The sequence below is a fragment of the Centruroides sculpturatus genome, unplaced genomic scaffold (genome assembly GCF_000671375.1).
Source record: "Centruroides sculpturatus isolate CEXI.00-Female unplaced genomic scaffold, Cexi_2.0 scaffold42, whole genome shotgun sequence".
NCBI lineage: Eukaryota > Metazoa > Arthropoda > Arachnida > Scorpiones > Buthidae > Centruroides > Centruroides sculpturatus.
The window spans coordinates 752915-767950 of NW_019384399.1; the positions used below are offsets into that span (position 1 = coordinate 752915).

The 15036-nt window shown below is 28.1% G+C and overlaps 1 protein-coding gene across 1 annotated transcript in view; it reads left to right on the plus strand.

The window, feature by feature from the left end:
• LOC111618562 (calcium-dependent secretion activator 1-like) overlaps positions 1 to 15036 on the plus strand; it is a 120097-nt gene that overhangs the window by 91719 nt on the left and 13342 nt on the right. Inside the window, exons 21-25 of the mRNA XM_023360122.1 lie at positions 95 to 106; positions 9745 to 9750; positions 10003 to 10159; positions 10241 to 10382; positions 13683 to 13838. Coding sequence (XP_023215890.1) covers positions 95 to 106; positions 9745 to 9750; positions 10003 to 10159; positions 10241 to 10382; positions 13683 to 13838 — 473 coding nt within the window. The remainder of the gene's footprint in view (positions 1 to 94; positions 107 to 9744; positions 9751 to 10002; positions 10160 to 10240; positions 10383 to 13682; positions 13839 to 15036) is intronic.

The window sequence follows — 15036 nt, forward strand, 5'->3', positions numbered from 1 at the left end:
TGTTGTTGAATATTGTACACTAATTGCTGTTTTGTGCTCTCTCTTCCTTGCTCTTCCCTCCATTCCTTGATGTTGTCCTTTCCTGCTTCTTCAGGCCTTTCAATCGGTGAGTGTAATTTTGTGATGTGCCGTTTCTTATTGCTGTTTTTTATGTAAGATATTTAATAAGTAATCTCATTAATTTGTTTTCATACAATTAAAATTTATCCTATTTCAGAATTAAATTTTAAGTAGTAACTTAATTTGGAGCCATCCATTATTATGTATACAGGTTTTAGCCAGTTCAAACTCTGTCTCATTGCTGTATACGATGATATACTTCTGGCAAACCCATTTTCCTTTAATTACATGTGCAATAGTTCAATGGACCCCATGAAATAAGAAAGTTCTATAAATATTTTCTAACCAATAGTTTATTTACATGACCGGTAGGTAAGATTATAAGAACACATTTGTATGCCACTAATACCACTAAAAAAAGTCCATGTAGACAATGCCTTGATCTCCCTCCATTCCCATCTTGTAAAGTAATGTACTTTTTCTCTTAAACTGTTTACATAATTAATGAATGGCTTTTTTTAAATAATATACATTGGATAAATATTTTTAAACTTTAATTTTTTATTTTTATTAAATGAAATTTTGAAAGAATTATTTAATGACATCAATATAAAAAAAATAAACAAACATACACAATATTTGATCCTGTTTAATTTTTCATTTTATTATTAAAATGAAGTATTGTTTAAAAAAATTCAAACTCTTTTAAAAGATTCTGTTAATAATTAATTGATGAATGTGTGAAGATAATCAGAATTTAATATTTTAGTAATATGCTATTAAGAAAAATAGACTAACTGTTGTTGTCAATGGTTAGTCTATTACAGTAATCAGAAAAGAATATTTAATACAATTTATCATTAAAATTTCCAAATTTAGGATTTACTGTTTAGTATAACTTATAAGTGCATTAATTTCTAATGTATTTGCAGATTTCATAATAACATATTACATCTTCAAAAAGACTTCAAAAATTTCGTAAAATGTTTATCTTATTATTTAATTTTCATAATAACTATTTATAATTACCTTCTTTGTATTCTTTTATATTGATCATAAAATCTGTTCTGAAATTTAATTATAAAATTAACATATATCCAGAAATCATTAATGTATTTAATATTCTGAAAACTGAATCTTATACATTAAATTAATGAAGCTAATAAAAACAATATAAATTTTATAATGCACAAATGACAATATTAAATTATGTATCTATTCTTCTCATTGTTGAAAACAGACAATATTATGATCATCAAAGTTTAAAGAGGTCAGTTATTAATTGCTGTTAAATGTTTTTGAAGTTTCTTTGTTTCCTAAGCATATCGTTAGTTTTCTTTTAACTGCTTTTCTCTAATTAGAATGCACTATACATCAGAACAGAGAATATGCTACTTAGATTTTTAAAATCTGAATGTTGGCTACTTTTAGAGCTCTAGTAATATCAGGAGAAATACAAATGCTACAAAAGATTATAGGAGTCAACATATTTTATTTGGTTAAATGTTTTTTGCGACTTCTTCATCCCATTATCTGAAGGAGAACTTCTGAGTTTCTGTTGAGCATTCTAGAAGTTAATTTGAAAATGTGAGCAGATTTTTAAAAAAGCTAAAGCATGCTGATTGGTCAGAGTCATCAATATCTATTCTTTCCTAAATATGTTTATTTGAAAAATGTTTAACCAAATAAAACACTTTGACTTCTGTAATCTTTATAGCATTTGTGTTTTTTATAAAAGTTAACAGTGCTAGGCATTTAACATCTAAATTATTATTATTCAGCAGTGTTCTATCCAAAACTATTTTATCATCATCATATAATAATTCCATTTTCTCCAAACTGTCTTTTTGTACACTTAATAGACATCAAGAATTATCAGTGACAATCCTTCTGCATTACAGGCTGATCTCAACAAATTTTTGATGTGGATAAAAACAATAAAAATAAATGTACCTAAATATTTGTAAAATTAAATTAATACATAAAATGTATTTAATGATCATGGAAATTTTCTTCCTTACAACTCTTCATAAAAATCTTATCGTTTAATTGTCTACGTCAAGGGTGGGCAACCTTTTTTATAACATGGGCCAGAATAAATTTTACGTTTCTCCGCGGGCCATAGTAGTTAATTGACACCTTGTGACCTGTAAATTTTTAGTCTGCAAATATGAAATAAATAAAAAGAAATTAATTACTACAGTCGACCCCCCTATAACACTGTTGATTATTCCGTTTTATATGAATTCCATGTTGTATGAGTCACTTAGATTTTACAAATGCGGCACACGCATTTGTAAAATCTAAGTGACTTTAAACACCTATGATATACTATTAAACACCTATAGGTGAATGGCTCACCTATTTGTAAAATCTAAGTGACTTTAAACACAATAAAAACAGCACTATGTAGTTGGATACGACCGACATTACATTTTCTAATTGCATAGCTTTTGCACATAGATTTTCTTGATGGATGATGCGATGAGATATAAATAATTTAGAAAAATTCTGTTCTCCCATTTTTTGTTTGAATAAGGAAATGACTCCCTTATTTTTTCCTGTCATTGCTGCCGCAACACTTCAAAAAATAAAAATAATATTCAATTTAAACTAGACGAATTACATCGAAAAATATTTATTTATAATTTCTTCTAAACATCTCGCGGGCCGGATAGAAACTTTTCGCGGGCCGTAGCTGGCCCGCGGGCCGGGGGTTGCCCACCGTTGGTCTACGTCATAACATATTCTAAATCCATTATTAATCATATCATTTTTATTTGAAAAATTTCTGTTTCACATCAATCTTGTCATGAAAAAGCTTACTATCTGCCAAGGAATAATAAAGAAATGTAAATATTTATTTCTGAAGTTTGGAATTCCTTTATTTTCCTTTCTTTTTCTTCTTCAAGTTTTCTATATTTGATACCTATCAGCTAATCTTAATTTGTCAAATACATCTTAATTTTTACTCTATTTAAATTCAAAAATGATCTTATTAATCTGTCCAGTGAGGTTGTATTTATTATGATCTTATTAAGTTTATTTGTTGATTTTTTTTGATGGAGAAAAAGTCAAGTACAAGATCATGGATTAAAAGATGTAAGTAACCACATCCATGCATCCAGTTCATTTATTTCTCTTTATTTGTTCTGCAGAGAGAGATAATAGATGTCTCTATAACAAGTTCTTTGGTCATCCTAATAGAGAAAAACCACAAATCCAAAAAATTATCTTCAAAAAGATTAATAAATTACTCATCTTCCTTTCATTAGTTTATCAAAAATTGCTCAAAAATATATACTTTCTTTTATCTTTTTCTGATCATCTCATATCTTGATTCTTTTAATATAGTTATTTCAATGATATAATATCTTCCAATGTGTTATATTTTCACGCATCTACACAGATCTGGCCAGTTCTTTTACATTATGTACATAGTTTTTCTGTTTTACATTTAGAAATCACAAACATCTACAGTTTACAAAATAAATTATATTACAGAAAAATTTATATATGCTGATTTTATTGATTATTAAGTATTATTTACTTTTTTTAAACACAATATATATTAACCTTAATCATGTTTTAGTTACTGCTCTTCATTCTTTATCATTTATCATCTGTATTTTTTTTTATTGGAAATTTATTATTTTTATGTGTAAAAAAATGGGAAAAATTATTTTATAGCTTCTAAACATTAATTACTATAACTAAAAATAAAAATTATTTTTATCCAGCAATTATTTTAAGCAAACATTTTCAGCTATCTTAGAGTAAGTGCACTCTTGGATAGACCTGCTAGACAAAATGGATGGAAAAATTTTGCATGTGTTATTAGTTATGGACTTGCACACATTTGGCAGGAAGATGGATAGAAAGGGTAAGTGTGAGGTGTACCGACCTGGAGAGGTGGAGTTAGTTAAACTCACGTCAGGATGTACAAGGGGTTTAGAACTGTATTTGGGTACTGGCATTGGACATACTGACACAAGCATTTTTACAAATTAAACCCATTTATTTTATATAAGGTGGTCTTACACTTTCTCAATTTAGTTATAACTGTATCAATGTTTGTGGTGACTTCCTCCGGTCTCTGAGTTGGTTTGTAGGTGTCGATGGCCTCAGTGCTGTGTCTTGAGCAAGTCAAGCAGATGAAGGACAATGGCAAAGCAAACACAGGGCAAAATCAAGACGATGGCAAAGCAAACACAGGACAAAATCAGGACGATAGCACACAAAACAAGGAGAGAGGAGTGCATGGGTTACTTTGACGGTAAAAATGACAGAAATCAGCACTTTGTCCTTGAAATCTGAATTTTTTTTATTAATTTCCAACCTCAATTATCCATTCTGATTGGTCACTTTCCTTGTTCTCACTTTCCAAGTGGTTGACCACTCATTATTATGTGTAATAAGATCTCAACCTAGATTGCAGGAGAGGTCAACATTGAAGTTTAATTGGTCCCAACTGAGATAATCAATCTTAGGACTTACATTCTTCTATTGTTTATAAGTTTGCATCATGTTTTCATACAAAAAATTTTTCTAGCTTCCTTTTTTTGCTTAAAAAAAAAATATCTTAACACAAATTTTAGTGAGGGTTCGGACCTGAAATAAGTCTTGCATCCTTGAGGAGGCAATATATTTCTGCCTGCCCATTTCATATTGTCAAGATTGCTAATCAGCTATCAAAACTCCATTTATTAACAGAAATCTCTGTTTTTTTTTTTTTTTTTTATGGAAGCACTATCATTTGTATCCATTTCTTTTATTAGTTTATTTATCAGTTGAAAAAGGCATTTAATTTCACTATGACAAAACTATAAAGAATTAAATAATTTATATCATTACCACTAATTCTCTATGGATATTTTTCATACTGAAAAAATTTCTCATTTGAATATTTTCATTTTTTTTTTTTTTTGCTCTAAATTTTGCTTGATCTGCTATTGAAATAGAGCAAGTGCATGCACCCAATGTAATTCTATCTGCCCAAGAGTACACATACCTTTAAATTACTATACAGCAGAAAAATATTAGAAAAAGGAGAATTACTCTAACCATTTTTTTCTTCCCAGATAAAGCATTTTATGTCAAATTTTATATGAACTGAAGGGTTTTTGTGACAGAAATATTAAACATTACCTCAATATACAGTAATTATAAAAAATTAATTGCAAACATAACTCATATAATAAATTTTATTTTTTAATTTTTCATTTTAAATATCATTCTATATATTTGATCTTAATGCTTTTTTAATTGTTATTTTCATGTTAAAATGTAAGGAAAATTATTCTAAATGCTTCATTAACAAATGGTGTTTTGAATTTAAAAACATTAGATATCGTATAAAATTGTAAAATATGTTGTCGAAGTTAGCACAGGACAATATCAAACTTATAAAACTAATAGAAAAAATTCAATGAGTTCTTTCTATTATTTCAATTCTAAATTCATTAAAATAAAATTATTTCATTTCAAAAGTTTTTCAGATTTTATACAGTTTCTATTATTTCTTACAGATGTATTTCATAAAAGTGATCATTTTTCATTCTCTAAGAACTATTTTAGTTTATATTATCAATTTTAAAGCAGTCTATATTTACTGTAAATATTTTAAAAAAATAATTGAATTGTCTATTGATATTATGGTAAAAATAAGAATTACCATTATAAGAATGCTTTAATTGAAATTACCTATCTTAAAATAGATAATTCTATTTATTTATATTTTGTGTGTTTGATATTAAAAAAATTTGGCAACATTCATTGATGTTTTAAATTATTTGTATATGTTCAATATATTTATTTTAAAATATAAGCTTTATAAAAATGTATTGTTTAAAATTTCAGAGTAAACATCAGACAATAACCAAACACCTTTATCATTGCCGAGAAAGTTTATTTAAAACAAACGTTTTCGACCTATTCCATAGGCCATNTGTTAATTTTTTTCATTTAATTTTGAATTCAATAATCAAAACTTGTTTAATTTATTGATCAGATGTTTATAAAAAGTAAATTTAAATCAGATTTATATTCATTATCATTGCCGAGAAAGTTTATTTAAAACAAACGTTTTCGACCTATTCCATAGGCCATCTTCAGGTTGAAAGCGATCTTTCTTGGCAACGATAAAGGTATTTGGTTATTGTTTAATATTTTGCTGAGCACGTTCTATTTAATGTAAACATCAGAATTAAATTTGAGTTTTTTCTATGTACCTTGAAGCATTTTGGCAGAAATATTTTTTAGCATGAAAGGTTATAAAACATCATGTCAATAAATAAATAAATTCTGCTAGCTTCAAAAAGCCAACTTTTTATGACCATTTTTGCTTCCTGAAGCTAGCAGAATTTATTTATTTATTTATTATTTTTTTTAGAATTTGTCTTTTTATTATAAAATATTTACTTAACCAGCAGAAGACACACTATCATTTCAACATTTGTGGCACAAAGTTCTATTATCTCTGTACAGAATTGATAAATACAAATCTAATTAATTAATTAACACTACAGTGTTGTGGCATTACAATCATGATTTGTAATTAAGATGTATTTTCTAGTATTTTCGATAGCTTTCAGCCACCATCCTCGGGTAAAAAAAATTTAATACAATTTAATTTTCAAACATTTGGCTTTCAAACAGACTTTTTCAAATTATCCAAGGTGCATGGATGGAATACAGAACAAACTGAAATATCTTTGAAAAATTTTTTGTCTGACAATGGTGACTGTAAGCTATTGAAAGTACTAGTACAATCGACCCCCTATAAGATCATTGATTATTCCGTTTTATATGAATTCCATGTTGTACGAGTCACTTAAATTTTACAAATACGTGAGCCATTCACAGCCCGGGATGGCAAAGCAAACACAGGACAAAATCAGGACGATAGCACACAAAACAAGGAGAGAGGAGTGCATGGGTTACTTTGACAGTAAAAATGACAGAAATCAGCACTTTGTCCTTGAAATCTGAATTTTTTTTATTAATTTCCAACCTCAATTATCCATTCTGATTGGTCACTTTCCTTGTTCTCACTTTCCAAGTGGTTGACCACTCATTATTATGTGTAATAAGATCTCAACCTAGATTGCAGGAGAGGTCAACATTGAAGTTTAATTGGTCCCAACTGAGATAATCAATCTTAGGACTTACATTCTTCTATTGTTTATAAGTTTGCATCATGTTTTCATACAAAAAATTTTTCTAGCTTCCTTTTTTTGCTTAAAAAAAAAATATCTTAACACAAATTTTAGTGAGGGTTCGGACCTGAAATAAGTCTTGCATCCTTGAGGAGGCAATATATTTCTGCCTGCCCATTTCATATTGTCAAGATTGCTAATCAGCTATCAAAACTCCATTTATTAACAGAAATCTCTGTTTTTTTTTTTTTTTTTATGGAAGCACTATCATTTGTATCCATTTCTTTTATTAGTTTATTTATCAGTTGAAAAAGGCATTTAATTTCACTATGACAAAACTATAAAGAATTAAATAATTTATATCATTACCACTAATTCTCTATGGATATTTTTCATACTGAAAAAATTTCTCATTTGAATATTTTCATTTTTTTTTTTTTTTGCTCTAAATTTTGCTTGATCTACTATTGAAATAGAGCAAGTGCATGCACCCAATGTAATTCTATCTGCCCAAGAGTACACATACCTTTAAATTACTATACAGCAGAAAAATATTAGAAAAAGGAGAATTACTCTAACCANGTGAGCCATTCACAGCCCGGTACACGTATTTGTAAAATCTAAGTGACTCGTACAACATGGAATTCATATAAAACGGAATAATCAATGATCTTATAGGGGGGGTCGACTGTAAGTACAGTACATCTTAATTATAAATCATGATTGTAATGCCATAACGCTGTAGTGTTAATTATTTTATTTGATCATTGGCATGAAGGGTCTTTTTATGATCATTATGAATACAAATCATATGATATTTCTGTGTTGTAATATTTACTTGAAGCAGTAAAAGCAAAGTACAATTCAGCAGATTTAATAATTCAATGGATCAATATTATATCATTTTCATAATAAAATAATTTGCTATGAAGTTCAGTGAGATGTCATTTTTATCATTTGAGAAGTTGAAACCAGTCTTCCAGCTTCATTGAACTCATAACTTTGTATTATAATTTTAATAATGTGAATAATATGATGTATTTGATAATTGTTAATTATATAAAAGGAGACTGCAATTTACTCATAAAATTTACAAATTTTATAGAAAAATTGATACTAAATAGTATTTATAATAAGTTTTCACATGTGTATTAATGTAAATACTCATAATGATTAAATTTAACTTCCATTAAATCTGCTAAATATGTGATGATAATAAGTATGTAAGAGCTAAGCGATGAAGCATGGAGGTGACAATGATTTTTTTGAAATGATAAAATATAGAATTTTTTTAATTTTAACAGCTGAATATAATTTTATAAATTATTTTTAATATCTTGAAAACTAAATTGCAGATGTTATTATTTTCTGTAATGAATTTTATATTTTTTCATACTGATTCCACAATATTGTTTCATTATGAAAACAATGTGTCATTGTATTGATGCATAATATTTTAAAACAAATTGATGTAAATCCTATTTTATCAGAGTCAATTGCATCAATATACCTTGCAAACTTTCTCTAGTACTTTTGAATCGCTCATCTCATCTTCAGGGGAATAATCTTCTAAAAATAATAGTTTTAGATGTTTTAATTTCAGTTCTTTTCTGCTAAAAATTATAAGTTTTAAATTAAATTCCATTAGATTAAAATGATGGATCAGAAGATTTGAAAGTAGAGGGTAAAGTTTGCAAGGTATGTTAATATGATCAACTTCTTAAAGGATTTACATGAAATTTGAGATTAACTGAAGATTTATTTATAATAAAAATGAGTTGTTGCCAGATTTTTTTTAATAAATAATTTAATTAATCTGTATGAACCAAATTANACAGCATCAACTAGTAACAGGTTTTGGGTGCGTTCATTAATAGCGGTCGCTCTGCAACAGGAGTGCGTTGCTGTTTGTAGGCATTTAGGAATGACGGTGAAAGATGGCAGTACCCCCATTATCGATAGTATCATGATGGAGGAATCTACAATTCTAAAATGAGTTTTTAGAGGCAAAAGAAGGGTCCCAATTGTAAAATTTAACCATTAAATGGATTATTTGTTGAAAGAGCATTCAAAGTAGCCATGAAAACAATTAGAATGCTCGCGTGGAAGTATAAAAGAATACACCCTTTATTACATTTCATGTTGTACGAGGGTTTTACCCAATTCCCGAACCGTGTTAGAGTGAACCCGTGCTATAAAACCACCATGTTATACGGGGGATGTTCCCAATTCTCGAACCATGTTAGAGTGAATTCGTGCTATAGAAGTGCCATGTTATACGGGGGTTACCTGTACTAGTGATGTAAATAAAATATAGTATTAGAGCAATAAACTTTTTAACATTTAAATTTATAGATAAACAAAATCAAAATCAGAAATTATATCCAAAAATAAAAAATGATTTTCTACATGTCATTTTGGCTATAAATGCTCACTTTTCTGTGGAGTTAATGTTTCTGTTGTGTAATGTGTTATATTTTCTCCATGGTGACTGGTGTACTGTATTCTCATTTTTCATCTGGAATAGGATCGGGTAAGTGAGATTAATTTTAATGTTAATTTTTTTCATTTAATTTTGAATTCAATAATCAAAACTTGTTTAATTTATTGATCAGATGTTTATAAAAAGTAAATTTAAATCAGATTTATATTCATTAAGATTATTTTTTTTATATTTCAATTAAGAAACAAAATGCTTTTCATTTTTATTGCTTATTACATTCAACTTTTGATCCATATAAACTAATTACGTTTTTTTTCTTTTATTTCACTTACATTCTTACAGGCCTTTGCCTGGTTTAGTGACCTCTTGGTCGAACATGCCGAAATATTTTGGTCATTGTTTGCTGTTGACATGGATGCTGTACTAGCTCAGCAACCACCGGATACCTGGGATAGTTTTCCTCTGTTTCAAGTGTTGAATGATTATTTACGAATAGATGGTAAATATTAAAATTTAAATGTTTCAGATATAAAGTAATTGATTTTAAATTGATTTTAAATTTTAAAAAATTTTTTAATAGAAAATCTATGCGGAGGTAGATTCCATCAACATCTCCGTGATACCTTTGCTCCACAAGTTGTGAGATATGTTGATTTGATGGAATCTTCGATTGCTCAATCCCTTCATAAAGGTTATGAGAAAGAAAGATGGGAAATAAAAGGGTATGTTTATAAGAAAATATTTTGTTTATAATATGAATAATGAATATAAAATGAATATATGCTACTTGATTAAATACAGATTTAACTGCTTTATTAGAAACTGAAAGTTATGATAGTTCTAAATGTTATAAATTCCAGAAGTTTTTAATAATGTAAATTTAAATCAAGCTTCAAAAATTTTTTTATCAAGAACTTACTTAAAAAATAAATCGAGTTGCATAACTTTTCCAGCTGTTACAAGCTTTTATTTTAAAAAAATAACTTTTACATTATTAAGCAAAATAAATAAAATTGAGTGTGGTACCATCTATTATGAAATTTTGTCATAAAATCTTTTTGTATTTTTAGTTACTATAAAGTCACAAGTTTTTTACAACAAATGAAAGTTAAATTATTGACTCTCAAATAGCTTCTATAATATCTAATTTCTTAGTAAAATGACACCATTAGTAACAACTACTTTACTTATCATTTACAGTATATACTTGTAGCCGAGTAATAAATAACAGAATCCGGGGAAATGTTCAGTGTTGATAAATAAGTTTAATTTTCACAAAAATAACTAAAGTTCCGAAGAAGCAATCATTCGAACAATGAATTTACAAGATTAATTGGGACCGATCATAACAAATACAACGGATGGGTCCCCAAGTACCAACAAACAAAGAATCTATTCTATCTTAGGTCTAACTTAACTAATTTTTACAAATAACTGGGCCCAAAAGTAAAAGGGAAGATGTTAAGAATCATAGGATTATAAAAGTATTTATAGAAGGAGAAAGTTCAAAGGGGTGATTGGTGATGAAATAAAAAAGACCTCAGATTGTTCCGTCGTATGGATCTTCCTTCCGTACTCGTCAACACACATGTCTCCTTCCATCTCTCTCCCAAAATATGTCTTCTTTGTTCTCTTCAAATCTCCCTTCGTCCTCTGCCAGTAACCCCTCGACAGATCAGGTGTCACCCCCTTTTGTTTTATAACAGATCAGACCACATGGGTCAACTAACTACAGTGTGGTTAGGGAAACAGAAGCCGGAAGTACAGTTTTACCGCAGGAAGATGGTATAAGGAAAATAAAGAAAAGTAAATAACAAGGCTTAATAAAGCCACATACTCTCTTTGCTATGGTAATCAGTATCACAAAAAACCATATTGTCATCCCTGACTCATCATGATCGAGTGTATAAATTTTTATTTCAGGAGATTCAAAAATAATTAAATTATTTTAAAAATTAAATTTTATGCTGTAAATTTTAATCTAGATCTGTTAAGCATCAATTTGGAAAATGAACAATCTGTGATTTCTTCAAATATCAAGTATTCTACAGATATTATTAAAATTATTTCTGTTAAATGTTAAAATAATCTTGAAAAAAATTAACTATTATTATTAAGAACTTTGTTAGATTTATAGTAAATATAATTTTTTAACACTTTAAAAAGTCTAGGATTTATTAAATGTTTTTTGAGACTAAACTTATTAGGATGGCAACCTCAGATGTAAAACTGGAAGACATGTCACCAGTTACCAGTACATTGGTCATCAAGAAGAATCAAGAAATAAATCTGCCAAACAGTTAGAAAACAAAAAATCAAACAAATAACTTTTAACAAACTTTCCATGAATCACTTTAGACTGATTGTGTCAAATGGCAATTTTTGAAATGTACAGTATAGAAGCAGTGACTAGCATAGTCTAGGATTGTTTTTATTTACTATTGAACACAAGACTGTGTTATTATTAAAACACTTGGCATTTATCCACTTTATTCAGTTGATTATATTTAAGATTATATTATATATATAAGAATAGTAAATAAATACGAAAACACGGTTTCAAAAAACGAATCAACTATTGTTTTTATTCTTATAACCACTACAATATCATTTGAAATGGAGCTATCAAATCTCTACATAACATATTGCTTTGTCAGTGTTGTTCAGTACTGCTGAGGACTTTCCTAGCTCCCAAGATTGGTGACATGATTGTTGACTTCGTAGTGTATGTGAGCCATAAATAAGGACAACTTACATATTAATGTACAGGTAACCCCCATATAACACGGCACTTCTATAGCACATCACTTCTATAGCACGGATTCACTCTAACACAGTTTGGGAATTGGGTAAAACCCTCGTACTGTACAACATGAAATGTAATAAAGGGTGCATTCTTTTATACCTCCATGTAACTCTCACAAGCCTTCTAATTGTTTTCGTGCTACTTTGAATGCTCTTTCAACAAATAATCCATTTAATGGTTAAATTTTACAATTGGGACCCTTCTTTTGCCTCCAAAAGCTCATTTTAGAATTATAGATTCCTCCATCACAATACTATCAATAATGCAGGCACTGCCATCTTTCATCGTCGTTCCTAAATGCCTATAAATAGCAGCGCACTCACATTGCAGAGCAACTGCTATTAACGAACACACCCAAAAACTGTTATCAGTTGATGATGCTCATGCTGAGATCATCATATAGGATGAATAATCCTCTGGTAAAATATTTACTTAAATAATTAAGTATGAAAAAAATGAATAATAAATCCGATTTAAATAAGGATTTAACAGCATGTTTTTTAATTTTTGGAACCTAACCCCCTTTTCGCCCTAGATCTTTGTTTCGTATAACATGGATTCGCATAACATGGCAATTGTTTGGAACATAACTCCTGTGTTATACGGGGGTTACCTGTATGTGCTTCTGGCTCAGGCCAAAAGAAACAACAGAGGCTACACATGTTATCCATAATGAAACAACAGTGACATACTTGTATCAATTCTCTGAACACATTTTGTTGCATATATGGTAAATTCAGTGCAGTCAAATGACAACAACCAATTTCTAAACTGTTGAAAACAGCCTATATTTTTCATATCCTTCAGCAATAGGAAGATTCAACATGTCACAAAACTACTGCTCTGCTACATTATTTACTTATTTGCAAAGTAACTGACCATTGAAATACCAGAAGATAATGTATCTGAGTTGATAAACTATTATTATATATTATTATTTGTGAATTTTTCATTGCATTTACATATTTTCATATATGTGCAGCTTCTCTTGTTGTGCTTATGTGATGGAAATTTGTATGTTTGTGGAAAAACTAATGACATTTTTGGAATCAGCATGTATAAATTACAATGTTACATCTCTGTTACAAAAAGTTTTTTTTATTTTGTTAATTAGTTGCAAATATATTTTAAAGTAATAGATCAAATATTTTTATAATTGTTATGTGCAATTATGAATCAAAAAACTATGTAAATAACAAATAATCTTAAATTTCAGCCATGGTTGTGGTACTTCAGAAGATTTATTTTGGAAGTTAGATGCTTTACAAACATTTATTAGAGATCTTCATTGGCCAGATGAAGTATTTGCTAAACATTTAGAACAAAGGTTAAAACTTATGGCTTGTGATATGTTAGAATCATGTATAAATAGGTAAGTGAAATATTTTAAAATATTTATTATTACATTTTATGTCATACTGAAAAATAATTTGATCTATTTGCATTTTTAAAAATTACTTATTAAAATTTAATTATTGAAATTTTGAGTCTAATTATTTAATGTCTAATTAAATAATTAGACATTAAAGTTCTGTGTGTTATGAAATTTGTAATATTTTGTTTTATTATATGCATTCTTAGTGATGTTGATATTTAATTGTTTAAAAAAACTGAATACGCAAAATTTATCATATACTATAAATTATGTTTTATCACAATTCGTATTTACATAAAAAGTATTCAAACATTACACAACATTTTTTAAAAGATTCTTTAATTTTTTCACAAAAATTTACTTATACTATAACTTGTATGTATACATCAATATCTTGTTATTTGAATATAATACATTCCTGAAAACAGTTAAAATATTGGCAAATATTTTCCATTATTTTATATGGGAAAAATTCTAACTTTTTTCAAGTGTATCTAAATAAACCAACTAATTTTCCCAACTGACATTAAAACATTGCAAAAACTCAATTTATCTATCTATCCATGGTTTTAGCATGCTATTAAATTTAACAAATACTTATTGAGATCATTGAAGAATATGTTTGTAAGAAATAATGTAATGAGTAAATTTGTATAGTACCTGTTATGTTAGGAATTGTACATGAACTACATTTCTTTTACATATTATACACAGCAATGGAAATGTTGTAATAACTGTACACTTTAAATTAAAATATTAATGTATAAAAACCAGACAATATTGAAAATAAATGAGTAGTGAATACTGTAATGAACTAAGAATATATTGAATGAATACTAATGAATAAGATTGCATTGAAATTTGATGATAACAATCACTAAACTGCACAACTGTGATGGACCATTAAGACACACACTAGAAATGGACTTAATTCCTACTTGCCATTTTTAATAGCACAGTTTTCAAATTTTTTACAAATGTAACTGCAGAAAAATTTGTTATACCAGAATTACTCAATTTGGATATCACAATGGGTTAGTGTTGCCACCTTTTCAAAATCGCTGACCCAGATGGCAGGTGAGGATGCGTCAGGAACTTCTGTTCCTGTTCAGAACAGAACAGAAGTTCCTGACGCATGCACAATGTCATCTTGCAATGTGAAGAATAACATGCTAAATCAGTTACAGTTAGGGAT